The following is a 23,170-nucleotide window of genomic DNA, read 5'->3' as shown; positions in this document are numbered from 1 at the left end:
TGGCTGCCATGCGTTGTCGGACCATTGTTGTAACGCGGCACCGATAGCCGTCTGGCTCGCATCTACGACAACTGCTAATGGCGCGTCGAGCCGTGGGTGTGCGAGAAGCGCCGCGTCGGCCATGCTCCTCTTTGTTGCCTAAAACGCAGAACACATGTCCTCTGTGCACTGTATCAGAGACTTGCTATTTACTTTAGGGCCTGATAATGCCGCCGTCAAAGGTTCCTGCAGCTCCGCAGCGTGAGGAAGGTGTCGTTGATAAAAATTGAGCATCCCCAAAAACCGACGTAATTCTTTGATCGTAGTTGGTCGGGCAAGATAGCGTCCACCTTCTCGGACAGAGGAAGAGAGCCTTCAGCAGAAATCTTATGGCCAAGAAATGTCACCTCTGACTGCCCAAAAACACACTTGTCCACGTTCAAGACGACACCGTAACGCTCCAATCGCTCGAAAATCTCTCGCAGATGTTGTCGGTGTCGTTCGTGGTCATCAGAGAACACTAACACATCGTCCAGGTAAGCGAAACAGAACGGCAGCCCTTGGAGAACCGAGTCTATAAACCTTTGCCAGGTCTGAGCGGCATTGCGTAAACCGAAAGTCATAAATTTGCTTTCAAATAAACCGAAAGTCGTTATTATTGCAGTCTTTGGAATGTCGTCATTGGCCACCGGAATCTGCGTATACGCTTTAGCGCAGTCCAGAACTGTGAACACCGTGGCACCATGTAAAGCGTGATTATAATCCCTCAGTAACGGAACAGGATATCTGTCCGGCACTGTTCGCGCGTTAATCGCACGGTAGTCACCGCATGGGCGCCAAGCTCCACCCTTCTTTGGAACAAGATGTAATGCGGAGGACCACGGGCTCTTAGATGGCCGCATTATGCCCTCGCGAATCATGGCGTCAAATTCTGCCTTCGCTATCTTCAATCGGTCCGGAGCGAGACGCCTAGGTCGGCATGCTACTGGGGGACCATCAGTCGTTTGAATGTGATGCACCGTGTCATGTGGTATACACCTGGGAGCGCCGTGCGGCCTGGTCAAGTTCGGATAGTTAAGCAGTAATTCAGTGTACTCACCCTCCGTAGCATGGACCAACTTGGCACTGTGCGTTGCGGTGTTGCAACGGAAACCCGTGACTGCTAAGCCAGTGACGCTGTCTACCAAGCGTGCGTTCGCGACGTCCGGCAGCAGTTGGTAGTGCGCGAGGAGATCAGCCCCGACGATCGCCTCCGTGACGTCAGCCACTGTAAAATTCCACTCGTACGCGCGACGTAGGCCGAGATTAAGCTCCATCCTCTGTGTGCCTTATGTTGTGATGGAAGAATTGTTGGCAGCCGTCAGACGGAAGGCAGTTGGCGGCCGGCAACGATGTATGGCTGTTCGTGGTATGATACTCAGGTCCGACCCAGTGTCTATTAAAAACTTTACGCCGGAACTCCTATAGGTAACGAACAGGCGCTTGGAGGATAACTGACAGTCGGTTGCGCCTATTGTCGACCGCCGGTTGCGTTTGGGTGCGAGCATGGCGATGTGCACTTCCTTGCCTGATCGTCGAATCGTCGGTGGTACCAGCACAACGGTACCTCGCCTTGCGGAGTGGTAGTACCGCCGGAAGATCTGCTTCTCGAACGCCGCCGTCTGTATCGGCTTCTTCTATTATTGTCGTCGTCACGTGCCAGCAGCGCACTGACCTGGGCGCACAAAAGCTCAACCTTGGCAGCGAGAGAATTATGGTCGGCTCGTGCTACAGACGCGGTACTGATTGTACTGTTGTCCAACGCCGCGACTGCGCTGACCGGAGCCGGTGTGATCGCGTCCTGAACCCGGTCTGCTAGCTGCGCCACGTCATCCAGCGGCATGTCCGTTTGTGAGGCGATTATGGCTTTTATTTGCGGCGGCAACCTACTGCTCCACAGTGTTCTGAGCAGACTGTCTGGCACAGTAACGGTGTCAACTTTGCTGCGTAGATGTCGCAGGTATTGAGAAGGCTTCCTGTCGCCAATTTCTTCCTGTGTCAGAACCTGACGTATCCGGTCCTCTTGTGACGCGGCCACCAGTCGAATCAACTCTGATTTTAGCCTGGCATAAGCTCCAGCCTCGGGCGGTGCTGTGATTATGTCCTGCACCTCGGTTGCGTAACGTTGGTCGGGTTGGCTCACAATCAGCGCAAATTTAGTTGCTTCGACCATTATTCCAGCGCAGTTAAAACTTGCCTCTGCCTGCGCGAACCAGAGTACCGGGTTGTCGGGCCAGAACGGCGGCAAACGGACTGCAGTTCTGGAGACAGCCTGCTGTTCGGTCATTATGTGTTCGTTACTTACGTAGCTCACGGCTGCTTCTTCTTAATCACGTCGGTCTCTGCTTGGATCACGTCGGGGTCACCACTTGTCGGATTCAGCTAAACTGGTGGCTGTACGACCTTTGCTTAATGTGATTCAGAAGAATGAAGACCTTCAGTTGAGCAAGAATACCTTTATTGCGAGCGCGTATCTGACGACGCCCGGCATGCATGGACAGATTGGAGCTATAAAATTTGCTTCCGGCGTATACAGAGGATCCTTAATCCTCGGGAAACTTCCGTAGTTAGGAGAGAAAACAGTACTCGTCCACACAAGTCAGGAGGCATGGAACTACTCACTAACTCAAAAAACAAGGAATAATAATAATAAACAGAACGTATATAAAAACTAGAAAACACAGCGCCTCTAGAGGCTGGGCGCGGAACTACACAAACGTCGCGTAAAGTAATTACGACCGCACACCACTGCACTGACATACGCGCACAGCACACACAACACACCGGCGAGCTTGAATTAGCGCGCGGCATCGTCGCTACAAACCTTTCACTTTGTTGACATGGCAGCTGGGTTGTTTATATTATCCCTGCATAGATCTATGGGACACCAAAGGAAAAAAGGCAAGTTTCTTGCAAACTTGAACTTTTAAAATTTGCATTTGACTTGAAAATGCCACGAATACAAATCGGTGCCTCTAAACTATCAATCATTGCTTTTGGAGTTCTGGCTTTATCAATTATCGACACAGACACAATGAAAGTGAATAGAAATGGATTACAAAAGCACGCTTTTCATAGCACATACTTCTCTTCTCGGTTATTCGAAGTGTATAAACAAAGAGGAATTACAGTACTGAGGCCAGAAGCTTCAAATTTTAGTGTCGTATTACCGTATCGAATACGCATTTAAGACCAGAAAAACGGTTGAAGTTACGTTCCTTATGCTGTGTTGTTCACTAAATCAGTGTAACATGTACTATATAAAATAAATATCACGTGCACACGACAAAAATAACGAACAAGAAGGAGTTGTAAAACTCGTCTGCTAATGTTTTGGGGGATCCAAGATGGCGGCAGGCCCCGCCCACTGGCTTCAAAACAACTTACAGCGTAAGTCTGTAGCACCATCTCCCCTTATTCTACCTCCATGGTGCAACATTATCAATATATGCCATATCTACGTCCCCTTCAACATTACTATTGTGCTTTTTACTTGCCTTTGCCTTCTTCGGAACATGTGTGTCAGGAACTGCTGCCTGTTGGGGTGATGGTCATCGGTGTCTTGCCTTTTGTCGCTGAGTGTTGCTTGTCCGACACTGCGACAAGACAGCTGAACTTGATGAATGCTGATCCATCTCCATCTGATCATTGTGAAGACAGTGATCTTGAGAGCACATTTCGATGACACCCAATTGATGCTTATTTGTAATTAACACTTTTGAAGGAGGCTGCCTAATGACAGTCTCGTAGTTGTGACTCGTATGCAAAGCGATAGCCAACCCTTGGCCGGTATCGACGGGGAATTCTTATCTTCTGTCAAGTTTTCTATCTTTCAAACATAATACAGCTGCATTATCTTTGACCGCGCAGTGAAAAAAATATGCACCAGCACCACATGGAAAGTGACAAAATGAGTGGAGGCGTAAGTAGTGCTACTGTAGTGGAGAAAAAGACGAATAAAGGCAAAGATGCAATGAATGGAATTGATCAGAAAAGTAAGGTGAGTCTTCGAACGAACCTTACGTTTAGTGTTTTAATAAATTTTACATCGTTTTATATTGCGTGCTCTAGAGTTTACACTTTTGATTATTGTTGACGTTACCAGTTTACGATGTACGTGTCGCCCCCCTTACGATTAAGTCATGTCATAATGAGTATTGTGTAGAGTTAAAGAACCTGTTCTTACATCTAACAATAGACACTTCATCTTTTTAGGTGGCAGGCTCTAATTCAAAGACGAAAAAAGTTGGATCGCTAAGTGACTTACATATGTTGAATGAATTTCTTGCTGACGCTAGTTATTTCGGTGGCTACGCCCCCAACAGTAGTGACAACGCAATTTTCGAAGCTATAAGCAATCCCCCATGGCCAGTAACAGTTCCACATCTCGAGAGATGGCATCGACATATGAGAAGTTTTACAAACGAGGAGCGTCAAGATTTTAAGAAAAATACTATTCCAGCGCAGTTCACAAAGTTGTTTCCTTCGAACAGCAAATCTGCTTGCGAATCTAAGGTGAGATGGTGACCTTTAATTACCGGTAATATTCGTTCGCTGCAAATCTTGCTTGAGAGAAAGGTATTCGTTCGTCAGAAACTGATGTGGATGCCCCGAAAATCGTAGCAAAAGTCAAAAGCGTAAATGTTAAGTTAGCATCAGTCTTGAGTTTACGGGATGCGAACTTTGTGTGATCACATTTGCTTCCAATCTCCTGTTTCGTATACTTAATTAGTGTGGTTTGTTATGTGCATTTTGTTAATTCGTGTTGAGGAAGGCTACATTATACAGTGGGGTCTGTGGGAGCTTCGTGCATCAGTGCATTTCATGCACTATTGCCCAGCTTTCACTGGGGTAGAAAGTGATTGGTTTCCCCTAACGAAGAGAGCATTGAAATTATACTTAAGTTTTGAGAATCATATGGTATATTACAAAGTATTAACTCGGTATGTGAAGTCAATTTAAAATTTAAGTACGCACTTTTTGGTCTGGACAAAACTGCACTGTTTTTGCTTCTATTTTATACACTTGCTTTACAGTTTCCTTAATCATCTCTTTTTCCTCATTTATTTAGCTATTTTAAATTTTTATTGAATGTTTGTTTTCTGTTAGAAGTCACTGGAAATGCTTAACAGATCTTTGTAAACTGACAGCAGTGTAAATAAAAAATCATGCTGCCAGTTGGAGATTTGCACTGTAGGATTCAAAAAGCATGTAGAAAGTGAGGAAAGAAAGATGAACTAAAACCTATTTTTAGAAAAGTTTCCCATGTAGAATCAGTTGTAAATATAAGAATATTGTATGGTTGACAGAATGAATAGTTGTAATTTGAAGAGCTTCTAGCTTTCCTTGCAGTTCTAGTGAAGCAACAGTTTACTTTAATTCCTCTTCTTAATTAACTGGATAAGTGCATTTGCAGGTGAGAGGGAGAACAGAGTACTCTACCTCAGATGAGGTCGTGTCCAATAAACTATACATATATACAGACCATTGTCAATTTGTGCTTTGTTTATATTGCCTACCTTGTAGTGGCACTGTATTTGAAATCTGTTGATATACTCACTCTGTAACAACAACAGTGTTGCACATATTGGTTCCGTTATCATTTATGTGATATCTTCACTGGTGATTTATTTGATACAACATCTCGTCACGTTTTCAATCTACAGGAAACAAACCTTTTATTGCCAAAGGTCTCTCTGGACACCTCTCTGAATGTCTGTCATGAGTGCTTTCAGAATGTTTCAACAGATATGTTTTTGCTTAGTTGGAATCAATGAAGAAAATAATGAGCTTGTAAGAAACATGATTGGACTGTCTGGGAAACACTGAAACAGAAGCATCTATCCATTAGATCCGAGGGAGTAAGTGAAGGGGTGTATTCTATTGTACAGATCGCTCAGGAAACATACTTGTCACTGTTAAACAAGAGCTTTCATGTGGATACAGTGATTAGTGATAGTTTGATCTCTTGACTTAATGTTAATTGTTGCCTCAGAAGCCTCTGATGAGAAGAATGAATACATTATATGGATTAATGGAGTAATGGGATTTTTCTTGACATCAGCAGTAAACATTTTGGTACATAATCAGGATTGCCACAGATTCTGGAAATTTGGGAAAAGAAGCTGGAAAAATTTTGTTTTTGTCTCTGCAGATGAAATGGTTTGTTTATTGAGTTGCCGTGCATTGCTGCTAGCTGGATTGAGCCAAGTACATGCACTGTTTCCCTACTCCCTCATTCATACTTCTTTTCCTCTTCCTACCACTCCCATCAGCTTGCAGTCAGTGCTACCAGCCTTCTTGCCGCTAGCCTGGCAGCTGCCGACTAGAAGCAGGGAGGCATGAAGAGCGGTCTGTTTAGAACTGATTCCCAGAAACTGTAGATGCAGTAGCTGGAGACAGCGGTCATGTGTGCGTGAGTTGTCAGAGTCTACATCCGTAACCATACTCCACAAGCCACCTGACGGTGTGTGGTGGAGGGTACCTTGAGTACTTCTATCGGTTCTCCCTTCTATTCCAGTCTCATATTGTTCATGGAAAGGAGGATTATCAGTATGCTTCTGTGTGGGCTCTAATCTCTCTGATTTTATCCTCATGGTCTCTTCACAAGATATACGTAGGAGGGAGCAATATACTGCTTGACTCTTCGGTGAAGGTATGTTCTCGAAACTTCATCAAAAGCCCGTACCGAGCTGGTGAGTGATTGTGTGAACGAGTTTGTGCCTAAAAATTTACTTATGAGTGTTTGTTTGTCATTTCTATGTGCCTGTCTGTGGCTCAGCAATCATCCATACGGTGAGTTGCTACCTATCATTATTGGTTCTCAGAATACTTGAACAAGTCATCTGTTACTTGGATTGATCATTGTGGTCTCATTTCAACAACATGCTGTCTGTGGCTCATTAATAGCCGCCCACATGAATGGATTTCCATGCCAGGCCAAAACCGGAGGCCGTTTCAGTGGTATCTGTAATGGATGGGGCCTGCCGATCTAAAGCCATTCAGTTCCCACTAATGTAGCGACACTGCCCATCAGATCTAGTCTTACCGATCTGCCTGCAGGCTCTCTCTGTATGTGTGTGGCGTAATGCAGTGGATTTTTATGATTTATCCATGGACCGAGGACTGTGGTGCTCCTAAGCAGGCCATAGGCAATGGGCGATGGATTTCAGGAATTGCGACAGTCTCATTGCAAAAATGTTGTACAGTGAGGCAATTTAAAGACATTTTATTTGTTCTAGTCCATTTTGGCGCTTCAAAAGTAGTTTATATGTTAGAAAGTATGGACGATAAGAAGAAGAAAATTGTCAGTCACGGTTTGTATGCTATGTATTCATATATTTCCCAAGAGAAAAATCAGACAATACGTGTAAAATAATAGATACAAAACGGTGGGTAATAACTGACAATAGTGAACATAGTAGAACCAACATTTTATTGGCGATGACGTACAGTGTTGGTTTACACAGTTCTTCCCTGCTTTATACACTTCTTTCAAGAGGCCTACTTTATTCTGAGATTATTTCTGAAATCAGTGAAGGTATTTTAAATCTGTCTTGTGACTCCAAGGAAATGCATATTTTTTTCTCAATATGTTTCCTTTTATTGAAATAAAATATCAGTGGTCTTAATGAAACACTTACACCTTTGGCTTGCTTTCTCCATCTAAAAACTGTTCATTACAAAAGATGTTAATGTTACTACTTAAGATTGTTGCTCACATCAGGAAATGCCATGTGCGTGCAAGTTTTTTAAATATATCCTCATTTGCAATATTGTTTCTTGTACTGTAGCTGGAAAGACAGATTGTCAACTTACACTTAAGATCTCAAAATTTGCCAGTGAAAAATGCTAAAACTTGCCTAGAAATCGGGGATATATCAGGGAATTTCACTTGGGGAAACTTGTGGCAACCCTGATAATGAGTGAAATCAAAATCAGTCTACTTCTCATCAATGTCAGGAAATCACACTCTAACTATTAATAAACAAGAATGAGAAAAGGAAAACCAATCATCCTTAGCGAATAAGATTTGATGCTCTTATATGTATATAACAGCACAGGCACTTTACCAGCTTTCATTCTACCACCCTTTATTTAGTATAAGAACACTCTGTCATGGTCTCCCAAATGCACCCTCACACAATCATAGTGTCAGAGACGGATGGTTGCTCAGGCCAGTAGAGATGAAGGTGGAGGGGAGTATGTGGCAACTGTTGCTGGACTAGGTGCACATGGCAAGGAAGGGGGGGAGCAATTAGTAAACAACACAATACTCACCAATAAACAGATGATGTCATCAACATGATGAAGATAAGAGCTTAAAAAGTGACTAGTGGATGATGTCACTAACAACATGAAAACATTAACAAAACAAAAAATGGCAAACTAATGAGACCTCTGCAGCAATTGAGAGTTTTGGATGGAGATATTCTTACTATTAATGTCTTAAAACCTGCCTACATGTTGCCAAGGTTATTTTGAGCATGCTGCAGAAGATTCGCTAACCAACCCTTACCTGTTACACATCCTCCAGATGGTCCCAACTATGTCACATGTGATTTCCAAATTGTTCGAGCCTTGTAAAAACACATTCACGGTCTTTGATTTAATTTGGATGAAGAAGTGCCCACCGTACCAGGTTCCGAGGGCAAACATTTGTCCTTGAAAGCATTGACTGTCTTGTCTCAGTGAGATAAAAGTATTAGAAGTTATGGTGATTACTTTTGAAATAATAAATAGTATACTTAATTTTTTCCTAGCTGTCTCATTTTCATTTGACTGCCTATTATAATTTATGAGAGCACAAGTGGTTTTGTTTTCACGGTGTTTCGTCTTAGCATGTTACTAATATTGTGTGCCTACAAAGATGTACATAAATTAGAATTATGTAGCTCTGTTTAACGTAGGAACTTATCTTAAGTTTTAAGCTTCCTCTTTCAGTACACAAAACTGTAAAGGTTTGAAAATGTGATTTTGTTACTTTTGTCTGGTTCTGATCTCTTTTGGGCAACATAAAAGAATACGCGTTGCTGAAAGAAGAATTTTTGCTCCTCTTTCATAACTTATTGCTGTGGCTGCTGTGATGCTGTGATGATCTCTAATATGACACCATTTCTGGGACTTCTGTATTCTGTTCGGACTGGATGCCTTAAAACATTAAATAATGTTTTGTGGTCTACTTTTAACCGCACTGTTGTACAGGTAAGTGCTTTTAAACTTTAAAGAATGAACTTTCTTAAAAATGCTTTGTAGAAGAGCAGCAGGATCATGTAAGCCATCCCAAAGAAAAGTGCATGAACGTAAAAATATTCTTGTGTAACATCGGAATTCATGCTCAAAATTATATTTTATTACTCATTATCACAATGAATAGTGAGAGTAACATGTTTCAGTCAGTAATTACGTAACATGTTTAAAATGAAGTACCAAATATTCCCGATTATCGTCTATAGGTGCCAGATTTACTATTGTATAATATTATGAAAGGTAAAAGATGAAACTTCCATAAACCCAAAGGATTGTGATTGAACATGACAGTACTTTCCAAGGCATTGTTCTGTTGGAGGTGGTATGCCAATCTCTTCGTTAAACATTTTGAACTTACTTATCCAGCCAGTAACAGGTCCTCAGGTGGGCCCAGGGGTTTGAATAGGCCCGAGGTGTTCCTGCCATTTCATAAGAGGTGACTAAAAGGAGTCTCTCACTTTTTGGCCTTTATGGGATGGTCCCCTGTGAATTTTCCCGGAGAGCCAATTGGGGAAGGGCGCCTTACACGGTGCATCAAGTCCATTCTGCATAGAGATCTTGAGCCCACTTTCTCATCGTGGCATTGCAGTCCCACTCATCCTCCATCTTTTGAGTGAGGACACCTTCCTGGGTGCGTTTTCCTCCACTCACTATGCAGTGTTGTTTCCTGCACCGACGAGGACCATGGAATTCTTTGCACCTGATATCCAGCACAGTAGCCAGTCGGTTGTGGGGCCACCATGTACCCTGTTGGTTGTAGCCCTGTGTAGCTCTGCTGATGCCTGTACCGTTAACTCCCTATGTACGCCAAGGAGTAGATGCCTGTCACCCTGGGGCATCGGGACTCCCGGCAACGGCCATTCTGCCAGGTGGGCTTTGCTGCGGCAGGGTGGTGCCCGTGGGGAGGGCCCATGGTCAGAGTGGGTGGCATCAGGATGGATGACGCACAATGAAGCGTACCACGTCATCACTTGCTGATGATCAAACACCAGCTGTCTCTAAGCGTTCAAAGTCTCAGTACAATGGAAGTAAGTATGATCCTAAATCGTTCCCCTCCCTGTCCACACCATGGCAGGAACGCAAGGCTAAGGATGGCAGTGAACCTTATTTGCCTCGGTACCTCATATGTAAGAGAGCTTATGGGCACTCCTCTGTCTCAATGAATCCTCAGGTTTTTGTAAAACATTTAGAGGACAAGTTTGTGGAGGTGGAGGGCTTCTCCAAAATGCAGTCAGCGTCAGTCCTGATAAAAACTGCATCCTCTGCCCAGTCACAGGCATTACTGGCTTGTGACAAATTGGGGAATGTTTCCGTTGCTGTCACACCGCATAAGAGCTTAAATATGGTCCTAGATATTATATTCCACAGGGACCTTCTTTTGCGGTCTAACGATGAGCTGCGTGCCAACTTAGACCGACGAGGAGTTCATTTTGTCTGGCGTGTCCATCAAGGTCCGAGGGATAATCAGGTTGCTATCGGTGCCTTCATCTTGGATTTCGAGGGTTACACGTTACCTGAGAAGGTCAAGGTGATGGTCTACCGCTGTGATGTCAAGCCTTATATCCCTCCCCCAATGCGGTGCTAGAAGTTCGGCCATATGCCTGCCCGCTGTACTTCCAGCACCACATGTTGAGATTGTGGATGTCCATCCCATCCCAATACTACATGTGCCCCTCCTCATCGGTGTCAACTGTGGAGAGCATCATTCCCCTTGCTCACCAGACTGCACTATTTTACAGTGAGAAAGGAAAATCATGGAATACAAGACCCTGGACTGAGTGACCTACACTGATGCCAAGAGGAAATTTTGAGCACCTACATCCTGTGGCTATGAACTCCTCCTATGCCACCGCTATTAGAAAAGTCGTAGCCACATCAGTTCCGCGAGTTCCTGTCTGCTCTCAGCGCCGGAAGACTACACTTGCCCCCTTAATGGTGGTGGGGGGGGGGGGGGGTGAGGCACTTCCCTCCCTGTTGCTCTCGCACCACCTACCTCGGCAGCACTGTCCCCCCAACCATCGGAGACACAAGTCCCCACCTCTCAGCCGGAGAAGCGCAAGTCTTCTTTGGCTCCTCTCGCTAGGAAGGGGTCCCTTGGGTCACTCCCTTCCCAGGTTTCTGTAAGTGGGCAAGATGACACCTGCCAGCTGGTTGTAGAGCTTCATGATCTTCCTCAGTCTGCGAGACTGAATCAGTGAAGCTCTCCCAGCCTGAGAAACCCAAGGATCAGCCAGAGCAATCCAGAAAGAAAACCCCCAAGACCAAAGGAATTGCGGTGGCATTCACACCCCTGCTGCCTACAAGCTCTGCTTCTGAGGATGAGGTGAAGATTCTGGTGTCTGCTGAGGACCTAGATCTCACCAGACCCTTAGACACAATGGATCAAGGCTGTTCAGGAAATAAGTCGGTGGAAGCAGGTGTCCCTGAGGCATAGACTACCTCATTGAGTGTTTCATGCCTTTGCAGTCTCACGATCATGTCATCCTCCAGTGGAATTATGGTCGTTTTTTCCACCACCTGGATGAGCTACGGCAACTGTTAGACTTGACACCTGCTTTCTGCATTGGCCTCCAGGAAACCTGGTTCCTGGCAATGTTAACCCCTGCCCTTCGTGGCTACAGGGGATATTACAAGAACTGTAGCGAATATAATAGTGTGTCAGATGGAGTTTGCATTTATGTCCTGAACTCGGTACGTGGTGAACCTATGCCCCTTCAAACCCCTTTTGAAGTTGTGGCTGTCAGGATATGGACGATGCAGGAAATAACTGTCTGCAACGTGTATCTCCCTCCAGTACCCCTGCACTGATGGTTGATCAACTCCAAGAACCTTTACTGCTTTTGGGAGATTTTAATGCCTGAAACCGCTTGTGGGGTAGCACCATGCTTACTGGCCATGGCAGGGACGTAGAAAATTTACTTTCCCAACTCGAGCTCTGCCTCTTAAGTACTGTAACAGTCACACATTTCAGTGTGGCTCATGGTAGTTACTCGGCCATTGATTTATCAATTTGCAGCCCAGGACTGTAGAGCACATGACGACCTGTGTGGTAGTGAACCCTTCCCCATCTCCCTTTCACTCCCCTGGCATCATGCCCATCTATGCCTAACCAGATGGGTTTTAAACAAGGCAGACTGCGTAGCCTTCACCACTGCTGTCACCGTTGAATCTCCTCCACGTGGTGCCATTGATGTTGTGATCGAGCAGGTCACTAAAACGATAATTTCTGCAGCGGAAAACACGATCCCTCATTCTCTAGGGTGCCACTGGCAAAAGACAGTCCCTTGGTGGTCTCTGGAAGTCGCTGAGGCAATTAAAGAGCGTTGGCAAGCTCTACAGCGACGTAAGTACCCTCTTCCCTAGAGCACGTAATAGCCTTTAAGCGGCTCCATGCCTGTGTTCGCCTGCTTATACAGCGATGGAAACAGGAGTGTTGGGGGAGGTACATGTCGACCATTTGGTGCCACATGTCACCTTTCCAAGTCTGGATGAAGATCAGACATATTTTTGGGTACCAGGCATTAACATCAATGGCATGCTCTCTACTTATGCAAACACAATTGCCAAGCACTTTGCTGAGGACTATGCTCGAGCCTTTGCGTCAGAGAACTACCGTGCAGCCTTTAACACCCTCAAATGGCGGATGAAAAGGAAAGTCCTCTTGTTCACCACACGCCACAGTGAACCCCATTTACAGGGTGGGAGCTCCTCAGCACCCTTGCACATTGCCCCGACACAGCCCCTGTGCCAGATCAGATCCTCAATCAGATGAGTAAACATTTCTCATCTGACTACAAGCTATATCTTGTTGACGTCTTCCACTGGATCTGGTGTGATGGCCTCTTTCCATCACAGTGGCGGAAGAGCACCATCATTTCAATGCTAAAACCCTGTAAAGATCCACCTGATGTGTATAGCTAGTCTCACCACCGTTTTCTGTAAGCTGCTGGAACGTATGGTGTGTCAGAGGTTGGGTTGGGTCTTGGAGTCATGTGGCCTACTGGCTCCATGTCAGGGCGGCTTCCACCAGGGTCACTCACTTATAACCTTGTGTCCCTCGAGTCTGCCATCCGAACAGCCTTTTCCAGACACCAGCACCTGGTTGCCTTCTTTTTTTACTTATGTAAAGCATACGACATGACCTGGCGACATCATATCCTTGCACATTGTATGAGTGGGGTCTCTGGGGGGCCTGCTCCAAATTTTTATCCAAAACTTCCTGTTACTCTGTGCTTTCTGTGTCCAGCTCCCCCCATATTCAAGAGAATGGCGTTCTGCAGGGCTCCGTATTGAGTGTATCTCTATTTTTAGTGCCTGCAATGGCCTAGCAGCAGCTGTAGGGCCATCGGTCTCCCATTTTCTGTATGCAGATGACTTCTTTCATATTGCTCCTCCAGTACTGGTGTTGCTGAGCGGCGTCTACAGGGAGCCATTCACAAGGCGCAGTCATGAGCTCTAGGCCACGACTTCATTTTCAGCTGCAAAGTCGTGTGTCATGCACTTCGGTCAGCATTGTACCATTCATCCAGAACCTGAACTTTATCTTAATGACTTTCCACTCACTATAGTGGAGACATATCGATTCTTAGGACTGGTTTTCGACACCTGATTGACTTCGCTACCTTACCTTCATCAGCTTATGTGGGAGTGCTGGTAGCACCTCAATGCTCTCCGCCGCCTGAGCAACACCAACTGGGGTGCAGATTGCTCTACGCTACTGCAGCTCTACAGAGCCCACATTCAGTCCCACCTTGACTATGGGAGTCTGGTTCATGGTTCGGTGGCATCCTCAGTGTTGCATTTCCTCAACCCAGTGCACCACTGTGGCGTTCACCTAGCAACAGGAGCTTTTAGAACGATCCAGTGACCAGTGTCCTGGAGAAGGCTGGAGTCCCTCCATTGTGGATCCGACATGCAAAACTGCTCACCAGTTATGTTGCACACATTCGTAGTTCTCCTGAGCATCCGAATTACCGTCTCCTTTTCCCATCCACAGATCATCTCTCGCATCGACGGCCCAGGTGGCTCACAATTGCGGTATGCGTGCGATCCCTTCTCTCCGAACTTTGGTGCTTCCCTTTACCACCTCTACTTGAGGTCCATTCACATACACCTCCGTGGTGTACCTCTCGGCTGGAGCTTTATGTGGACCTTTTGCAAGGCCCTAAGGACTCTGTTAACCCCACCGCTCTCCGCTGTTACTTCCTCTCAATTCATGACATGTTCTGGGGCTCTGAAGTTGTTTACACCGACAGCTCGATCCAGGTGTCCATCTCTGACCTGGAACAGTCCAGTCGTTCAGTGGTGCTGTGTGAACCCCAGGACAAGTCAGAATCCCAGGCAGTGAACTTGCTGACAGGCTGGTCAAACAGGCTACGCAGTAACCGCTCCTGTAGATGGGCACCTCTGAAACTGACCTGCTTTCTGCCTTACGCCACAAGGTTTTTCGGCTTGGGGAACGGAGTGGCATAACAGTATGCACAACAATAAGCAACCATGACAAACATCTTATACAAATGCAAGAAAACTTCCACATCCAGAAAGCCATAGCAGAAAACAAACGTGATAAATGAACACACACACATCAGCACAGGCTCCCTACTACACTTAATAAAGGAAATGATAACAAAACAAAAAAAAACTCTTCCCCACACACACACACACACACACACACACACACACACACACACACACACACACACACACACCACAAAAAAATATATATCACATCAAAACACACACACATGCGTGTGCGCGCACACACACACACACACACACACACACACACACACACACACACACATGCATACACGGACAGACCACAGATACTTCAATAGTTACACTCATAAGTTTGGCAATAACATTCGATATTTGGCAAAAACATTTGACAGTCGGCAACAGAAACCAAAACATTGCATTAAAACAAGCGTTCAGTGCATAGTGCTGTGGAATGTGGAAAAAACTGCAAATTGGTGTTCATAAGAAGAACAACACGAAAAATGCAACAGGAGCGTAATATGTAAGAAATTGTCCACGCAACCTGTAAGTACAGTTCAAAACATTACTACTTAATAGGAAATACCAACCACCAGAACTGTTTATAACCTATAGGCACAGTGACAAAATGTAAATAAAATAGCTAACATATGTTCATATTCCAGGCCACTGATGATGCCTTGCAGAAAATAAAGGCGAAACGCATATGGCACTAAAATTTTGTTCTATTCAGTTGCTGTCAGTCGGTCCATAAGTAAAAATTATCAATATACCGTAAAATTGCATATCATTAAGGAGACTGCGAATGTATCATTAAGGAGACTGCGAATGTGTGGAAGTCTTCCCTGCGGGCTTTTTGCAGGGAATCAGTTGTCCTTTGTTGGCTCCACATTGGCCATACATGGCTCACACATGGTTATCTCCTGCGTTACGAGAACCCACCCCAGTGGCGCTGTGGCTCCCGAATGACAGTCGTCCACCTCTTGCTGGACTGCCCACTTTTAGCTGCTCTGCGGTGGACCTTTAACTCCCCCAACGCCCTACCTTCGGTGATGGGCGACAATGCCTCAACAGCAGCTTTGGTTTTGTGTTTCATTCATGAGGCTGGGTTTTATCATTTTATCTGAGTTTTAGTGCATGTCCTTTGTCCGTCTGTGTTCTCCATCCTAGGGCTTTTAGGGTGGAGGTTTTAATCGTGTTGCAGAATGGGTGGCTTATCGTTTTTAATTCTCGTGGTCAGCCACTCACGGTAATATGCTTTCTTGTTTTTAATCTCCTCTCCTTGTTTCTTTCACCTCTCTGTGGTTTTCTTGTCCTGTTTTGTCCATTAAAGTGTTTGTTGACCTTCTGTCGTTCTTCTGGTTCTTCCTTTCTCCTGTTGTGCCGTACATCGTCTTTGTTTTCTTGTTTCCCTTGGGTAATTGTTCTACTGGGAATATGGGACCAATGACCTCGCAGTTTGGTCCCTTCCTTCCCTTTGTAAACAAACCAACCAACCAGCCAGTTAGAGGGGAACATGCAGTAAAACATGGATGCTATTTTACAGTCAGATGTGGTTTACGTTTCTCTTACGAACAAATCATTGCCAGAGGTGAAAGAAGCAATAAGCTACAGTCTCCCATGGGGTCCATAACTCTTGTGTGGATACGTGCGTGGTGAGCACGGGGCCCTGAGCTATTGCAAGCTTCCTTCTTTCCAGGGCTGAATTTCCTTGCCCTCGTCCTCCTTTTCTCTCCTTGCTCCTTCCTCTTCTCCCTCTCTTGGTGTCCTTGTTTATGTTGGCCCTCCTATCCTCCTGGTTATGTTGGTTTTGCAATTTGGTTTTGTTGTGTAATCACCCCATCCATTTGGCATTACCTGGTCCCCCTCTGGGGTTTGACCTCCATTACTTAATTTCTATTCCGTAGTGTGAGCCATTTGAGAAAGAGCATCATATCTAGTGTCTCCGATGTGTGCCCTCCTAGTTCATTCCACCTTTTCTTTCATGTTGTCTGATGCTAGGGTGCATAGCCAGCACGGTAGCCAGTCCGTGTGGTGGGGTCGCTATGTACCCTTTTGGTTGAGCCCCCTGAACACACAGGGATCACACTTCTGATACCTGAACTGTGACCACCTCATGTAAGCCTAGGAGTGGTTGCTTGTTGTCCTGGAGCATTGGAACTTCGGGCAATGGCAGCCGTGCCAGACAGCCCTTGCTGTGGCTGGGTGGCACCTGTGGGGAGAGCCCCTGATTGGAGTAGGTGGTATTGGAGTGGACACTATGCAAATGAAACGCATACGGGTCCGGAACTCTGGCTGGTCTTCTGCAGCCGTCTCTCCATGTGGAACTGATTCTTTTAGTGCTGCTCCTCCTGCCCCTTTGGCCTTCCCTTCCATGGTTACACCCTGGGAGGAGGGTCAGGCCCGTCGGCTAGAGGCAAAACCTTTCCCCCCGCTATCTGGTTTGCACCAGGACTGATGGGGATACTTTCACCAATACCAAACCTTTATTTTTTTGTGGAACACATTGAAGACAAGTTTGGCGAAGCAGACTCTCTGAACAAGATGTGGTAGTGTTCATTGTTGATCAAAACTGCTTCAGCTGCCAAGTCTGCAGCCCTTCATTCCTGTAACCATCTTGGCACAATTCTTGTGTCCATTACCCCCCACCAGTCTCTAAATATGGTTCAAGGTGTGATTTTTCACAGGGACCTCGTCCTTCAAAGTGATGAGGAACTTTGGGACAGTCTCGAACGGCCGGGTGTTCACTTTGTTCGGCGGGTTCAGAAGGGTCCGAAGGACAATCACATTGATACTGGTGTCTTTATCCTGGCCTTTGAAGGGGATACCCTCCCTGAGAAAGTAAAGATTACGGTTTATCTCGATGTGACGTGAAGCTGTACATCCCACCTCCTATGAGGTGTTTTAAGTGCTTGCATCTTGGACATATGTCTTCCCGCTGTTCACAGACCCCTCTCTGTGGTGACTGTGGACATCCACTCCATGAGGGGAGTTCCTGTGTTCCCCCTCCTGTGTGTGTTAATTGTCATGGCAATCATTCTCCACGTTCACTAGATTGCCCAGTATATAAGAAGGAAAAGAAGATACAGGAGTATAAGTCCCTTGATCGTTTAATCTATACTGAGGATCGTAAGAAGTATGCACGTCTTCACCCTGTGTCCATGATGTCTAGTTATGCTTCAGTTACATCTTCAACCCTTCTTCCCCCTTCCTTACCCCAATCCTGAACCCCCCTCCCCTGTGACTCCCACACCCTCTCCTCTGGGTGCCGCTCCCCCTCCCCTGCCGGAGAAGTGTCCTACTTCTTCAGCGTCTGCCAGTCAAGGGCGCCCCTCCCAGGATATCCCTTCCCGGCACCTTCCAGGCCAAAGGTTTGCTGCCACGCGATGACCGTGAGAACCACGGTCTCGCCTGATCTCTTTCTGTTCCTGATCTTGCTGCCGCCGGCTCCTTCATGCCGCACAGCCCTCCTTGATCTCAAACAGAAAAGAAGAAGAAACATAAGTCCCAGGACAAGGAGCCTCTGGTGTCACCAGAGCTACAATCCCCGGCTTCGCAACCTGACTCTGACCTGTTCATGGATGTTGCCCCCTCCTTGTAGGTAACAGGTGGTGAGCCGGCGGCATGAGTGGCTTTAGCCTGTTCAACCCCCATTTGAATCATTGTTCTGCGGTTATTCAATAGAATTGTAATGGATATTACTGTCACCTTCCAGAGTTGAAATCCCTTATTTCGTCTTACTCTGCAGCTTGTTTGGTTCTACAGGAATCTCCTTTAATGATGATCACTCACCGACCCTCTGCGGGTTCCGCGTTTTCTGTCGAAATCAGGTTGGCCCCTGCAGGCCTCTGGTGGCATTTGTATGTTGGTCCATACAGATGTTGCTAGCACGTGGATTCCTCTTCAAACTACATTGGAAGCTGTTGCTGTTAGGGTCCACCTGGACTCTGAGGTCACGATGTGCAATCTTTATCTCCCTCCTGACAGGACTCTTACACCTGCTGCCTTAACTGCCCTTCTTCAGCAACTTCCTCCTCCCTTCCTCCTCCTCCTTGGGGATTTCATTGCTCATCATCCCTTGTGGGGCAGTGGATTTCCATCTAAACAAGGTCTTCTCATAGACCAGTTTATTGCAAACCATGACTTGTGCCTTCTTAATAACGGCTCCCCTACTCATTTCAGTGCCGGTCATGGTAGCTTTTCTGCCATTGATCTTTCTCTTTCTTCTCCCTCTCTCCTCCTTTCATTACACTGGTCTCCACATGATGACCTTTGTGATAAAGACCATTTCCCGTTGATTCTCTCACTCCCTTCCCGCTCCCCGCTGGACAGGTTACCTCGTTTGTCTTTGCAATGCGCCAGTTGGCCTCTTATACACTGCACAGGTTGTGTTTTCTCCCTCTTTGTCGGGTTGTATTGATGACGTCCTAAGTGATGTGTCGGACGCGATTGTTCACACTGCTACCCTTGCTGTACCTCGCTCATCTGAACAATTTCGCCGCTGGCAAGTCCTGTGGTGGTGTATGGCCATTGCCATTCGTGATCGCCGTTGAGCTTTGCAACACCTTAAGAGGCACCCATTCGTTGCCAACCTTATTACCTTTAAATGCCTTCTTGCTAAAGCCCGTTACTTAATCAAACAGAGCAGACTGATGTGTTGGGAATACTTTGTTTCTTCCCTCAGTTCTATTGTCCCTATGTCACAGGTATGGGCTACACTTCGCTCTCTCCAAGGTTGGCATCAGCACTCCTTCCTCCCAGGCCTTCACCTCCCAGATGGCCTTTGCACGGACCCGTTGATTCTCGCAGACCATCTTGCGACCCATTTTACAACAGCATCAGCCTCCTATCCGGCTGCTTTCCTTCACCAGAAACAGCGGATCGAAGCTTCTGCCTTACGTTTTACCCCTTGTCGGTCAGAATTTTACTACGGACCTTTTACTGAAAGGGAACTTCTTTCCGCACTTTCTTCTTCTCATTATATGGCCCCTGGCCCAGGCTCCAATCATAACCAACTGCTTCAACTGTATTTCGCTCCAGGGTGACTTCCCTTCTCAGTGTAGGGATAGCATCGTAGTTCGTGTCCTTAAGCCTGGTAAGAACCCCATGTTTGTTGAAAGCTATAGGCCAATTAGTCTGACAAAAGTTGTGTGCAAGTTATTTGAATGGATGGTAGCCAGTCAGCTCAATTGGGTCCTCGAATCTCGGGATCTATTGTCCCTTTACCAGTGTTGCTTCCGAGAGGGACGGTCTCCTATCGATCATTTACTTCACGTGGAATCCACAGTTCGGCAGGCTTCTTCCCAGCACTGCGATTTGGTTGCAGTATTTTTCGACCTTTGCAAGGCCTATGACATGGCTTGGTGCTATCACATTTTACTTTCACTTCATCAGTGGGGTCTTCAGGGCCCACTCCCGATTTTTATCTGCAAGTTCCTGTTCCATCGGTCGTTCAGATTTCGGGTTGGTACTGTTTTTAGTTCTCCACGGACCCAGAAGAATTGCATCCCGCAGGGTTCTGTATTGAGTGTACTTCTTTTCCTCATTGCTATTGATGGACTTGTGGCCTCTGTCGGTCTTTTTATTGCCCCTGCTCTGTATGTGGATGATTTCTGCATTTGGGTTAGTTCCTCTTCGATGGCCTCTGCAGAGCGGCAACTCCAGGGAGCTATACGGCGTGCCTCTGCATGGACCCTCTCACACAGGTTTCAGTTCTCTCCTTTAAAATCGCGGGTGGTCCACTTTTGTCGCCGTACTACGATCCACCCCGATCCGGAGCTCTATCTCGATGCACAACGATTACCTGTGGTCTCGCAATTTCGTTTCCTTGGTCTTCTTTTCGACAACAAGCTCACTTGGCTGCCTCATATCAGACTTCTGAAGGTAGGATGTTTCCTTAAACTCAATGTCCTTCGCTTCCTTGCCCACACCTCTTGGGGTGCGGACCGCTCCATCCTTCTCCACCTTCATCGGGTTTTAGTGCTGTCTTGCTTGGACTATAGTTGTCAAGTTTCTGGTTCGGCTGCTCCTTCCACACTGCACCTGCTGGATCCGGTCCACCATCGTGGTATCCGTTGGGCCACCAGTGCCTTCCCTACTAGCCCTGTTGATAGTCTCCTGGTTGAAGCTGGGATCCCCCCTGCCCCCCCTTTCTGTTTGGCGGTCCCATCTTCTGGTTTCTTATGGAATTGCTGTCCGTTCCTCTCACACTCATCCTTCCTATTCTATCCTGTTCCCAGACCATGGACGTCACCCACCTGATCCCGCCCTCAGGCGGGTTTACTGGTTGGGCTCTGCCTTACGTCTCTTTGCCGTGATTTTCAGCTTCCTTCTTTGTCCTGTCTCCCACGCTTCCTCCCCAACACCCCACCTTGGTTAGTTCCTTGGCCTCGAATTTGGGTGGATCTCTGCCGAGGTCCGAAAGATTCCATTCCTCCAATGGTGTCCCGTTGTTTCTTCCACTGAATTTTATGAAAGTTTTGGGATGCTGTTGTGTTTTACACTGATGGCTCTAAATCTGCTGATCGTGTGGGATATGCCTTCACGTCCTCTGTTGGCACGGAAAATCATCTCCTGCCACCTACATGTGGGGTGTTTACTGCAGAATTGATGGCAATTTCCCAGGCCTTTACCTTTATTAAACAGTCACAACACAACCACGTTTTGTTATATACGGACTCAATGAGTGGCCTTCTGGCTATTGACTGGTGTTTTTCCCGCCATCCCTTGGTCTCGGCCATCCATGACCATCTCGCTGATCTTCACCGTGCTGCTTGTTCCGTTGACTTCCTTTGGGTCCCTGGCCAAGTGGGTATCCCGCGTAATGAGCTTGCTGGGGAAGCAGTCACTTTTCTGTAACCCCTCCTGCAGTGGATTTATGGCTTCACATCAAATCCCACTTCGCACAATCTTGGGCCAACTTCTGGGAGGCTACCTCCCTGTCTAATAAACTTCGTGTGATTAAGGTGACACCATCCCTGTGGGGTTCTTCATTCCACCTCTCCCGAAAGGCCTCAACCACCCTGTGTCGTCTCCGCATCGGCCATACCAGGCTGACCCATGGTTTTCTCTTGCATTATGAGCCACCCCCACTTTATGGTTGTGGAGCCTTCCAGTCAGTAGCCCACATTTTGGTGGAATGCCCCCTTCTTTTGGCTCTGTGTTCTAACAACAGACTTCCCTGCACTTTACCTTTAATGTTGGCTGACGATTCCCGGATGGTCAAACTGGTTCTCAGTTTCCTCCGTGAAAGTGGTTTTTATTCTCAGTTTTAAGGTTTTTAATCTCACTCTGGTGTTGGGTCAGAGCGGTGAGGGCTGGGGTGTCTCCCACTGTAAGCTGTGTTTGGAGATTCCAGACTCCCTTCCCTGGCCAAGATCCTCTTTTCTTTCACTTTTACTCTGTTTTTATCACTTTTTAGAATTGGTTAGTCTCCTTTTCCCATACGCACTTCTACATTCTGGCGGTTGAACGCTTTTAAATAGCAGGTGGTCTTGCCTCTACTGCTTCAGAGGTGGGGGATATTTCCTGTCTCTAGCATGGCCTTGGGGTTGCTCTCTTGCTGACTTCCCTCATTTTGTTTTTACCATTGACGACACAACTGCACTTCTGCATTTTTTAGCCTTTTTCCTTTTATCGTTCTGACTTTTCTGAGATGTCAAACTGTCTGAATGGACCACATTTGAAACAAGGGACTGATGACCTTGTTGTTTGGCCCCTTCAACCCCCAATCAACCAACAAACCAATAAGCTACGGAACAAAAATCTGTGGACTGGTGTATAATTTAGAATATTTTTAAAGGTCTCCTCACACCTCAGTATTTATTGTGTGGTACTGAGTATTGTGCGGTTATAATGACCATTGGAAAGTGGTAATGACAATTTGTGCTATATACTGAAAGAGACTATAAATCTTCAAAAATATTTATACTTGCTCAATATATTATACCATCTAAAGGTAATTGCAAAACAAAGCAGTTTATGCCGAGACTTCAGGTTTTGCGGACGTGCTATCAACTGGCACCAAATGAATATGAATAGGCCAGGGAAGATGGATAAAAGGAATCATCTGCCAAAGTGCATTCAGAGAAGAAGTTTGATTACATATTTAATTCCTATTCAGTAGTTAGCTGTAGAAACATTCACCAGAAGTGTTTCAATGCAGGAAAATACGTTCAACTGCTTATTTGTTTGTTTGAGAAGCTTTAATTATTTATTGCAGAAATGTATAACAGGACTACTTACCGATACCCTACAATAATGTAGCTTACTGTTGTCAGCTTTATAGATCACTTGCAGCATTGTGGAGAGTGAAATCTGATTAATATATGAGCAGTATCTTTTCTGGGTCTGTAAGATGTAATAAAGTTAATAAATTCATCGAAAGATTCCTTTGCATCCTTAAAAC

At 46.1% G+C, this 23,170-nt stretch overlaps 1 protein-coding gene across 3 annotated transcripts in view; it reads left to right on the top strand.

Annotated features, from left to right (window-relative positions):
* Positions 1-3,792: 3,792 nt before the first annotated feature.
* The window catches only part of LOC126177104 (histidine--tRNA ligase, cytoplasmic), a 66,599-nt gene continuing 47,221 nt past the window's right edge, over positions 3,793-23,170 (top strand). Inside the window, exons 1-2 of one of the 3 annotated variants that reach the window (XM_049924365.1) lie at positions 3,793-4,018; positions 4,234-4,533. In XM_049924365.1, the coding sequence (XP_049780322.1) occupies positions 3,899-4,018; positions 4,234-4,533 (420 nt within the window). In that variant the 5' untranslated portion in view covers positions 3,793-3,898. Of the gene's footprint in view, positions 4,019-4,233; positions 4,534-9,039; positions 9,223-23,170 lie in introns of all 3 variants that reach the window. The other 2 variants (XM_049924367.1, XM_049924366.1) reach the window with 2 other exon arrangements.

This window comes from Schistocerca cancellata, chromosome 3 (assembly GCF_023864275.1).
Source record: "Schistocerca cancellata isolate TAMUIC-IGC-003103 chromosome 3, iqSchCanc2.1, whole genome shotgun sequence".
In the NCBI taxonomy this organism is placed as follows: domain Eukaryota; kingdom Metazoa; phylum Arthropoda; class Insecta; order Orthoptera; family Acrididae; genus Schistocerca; species Schistocerca cancellata.
This window is presented reverse-complemented; position numbering and strand designations above follow the sequence as displayed.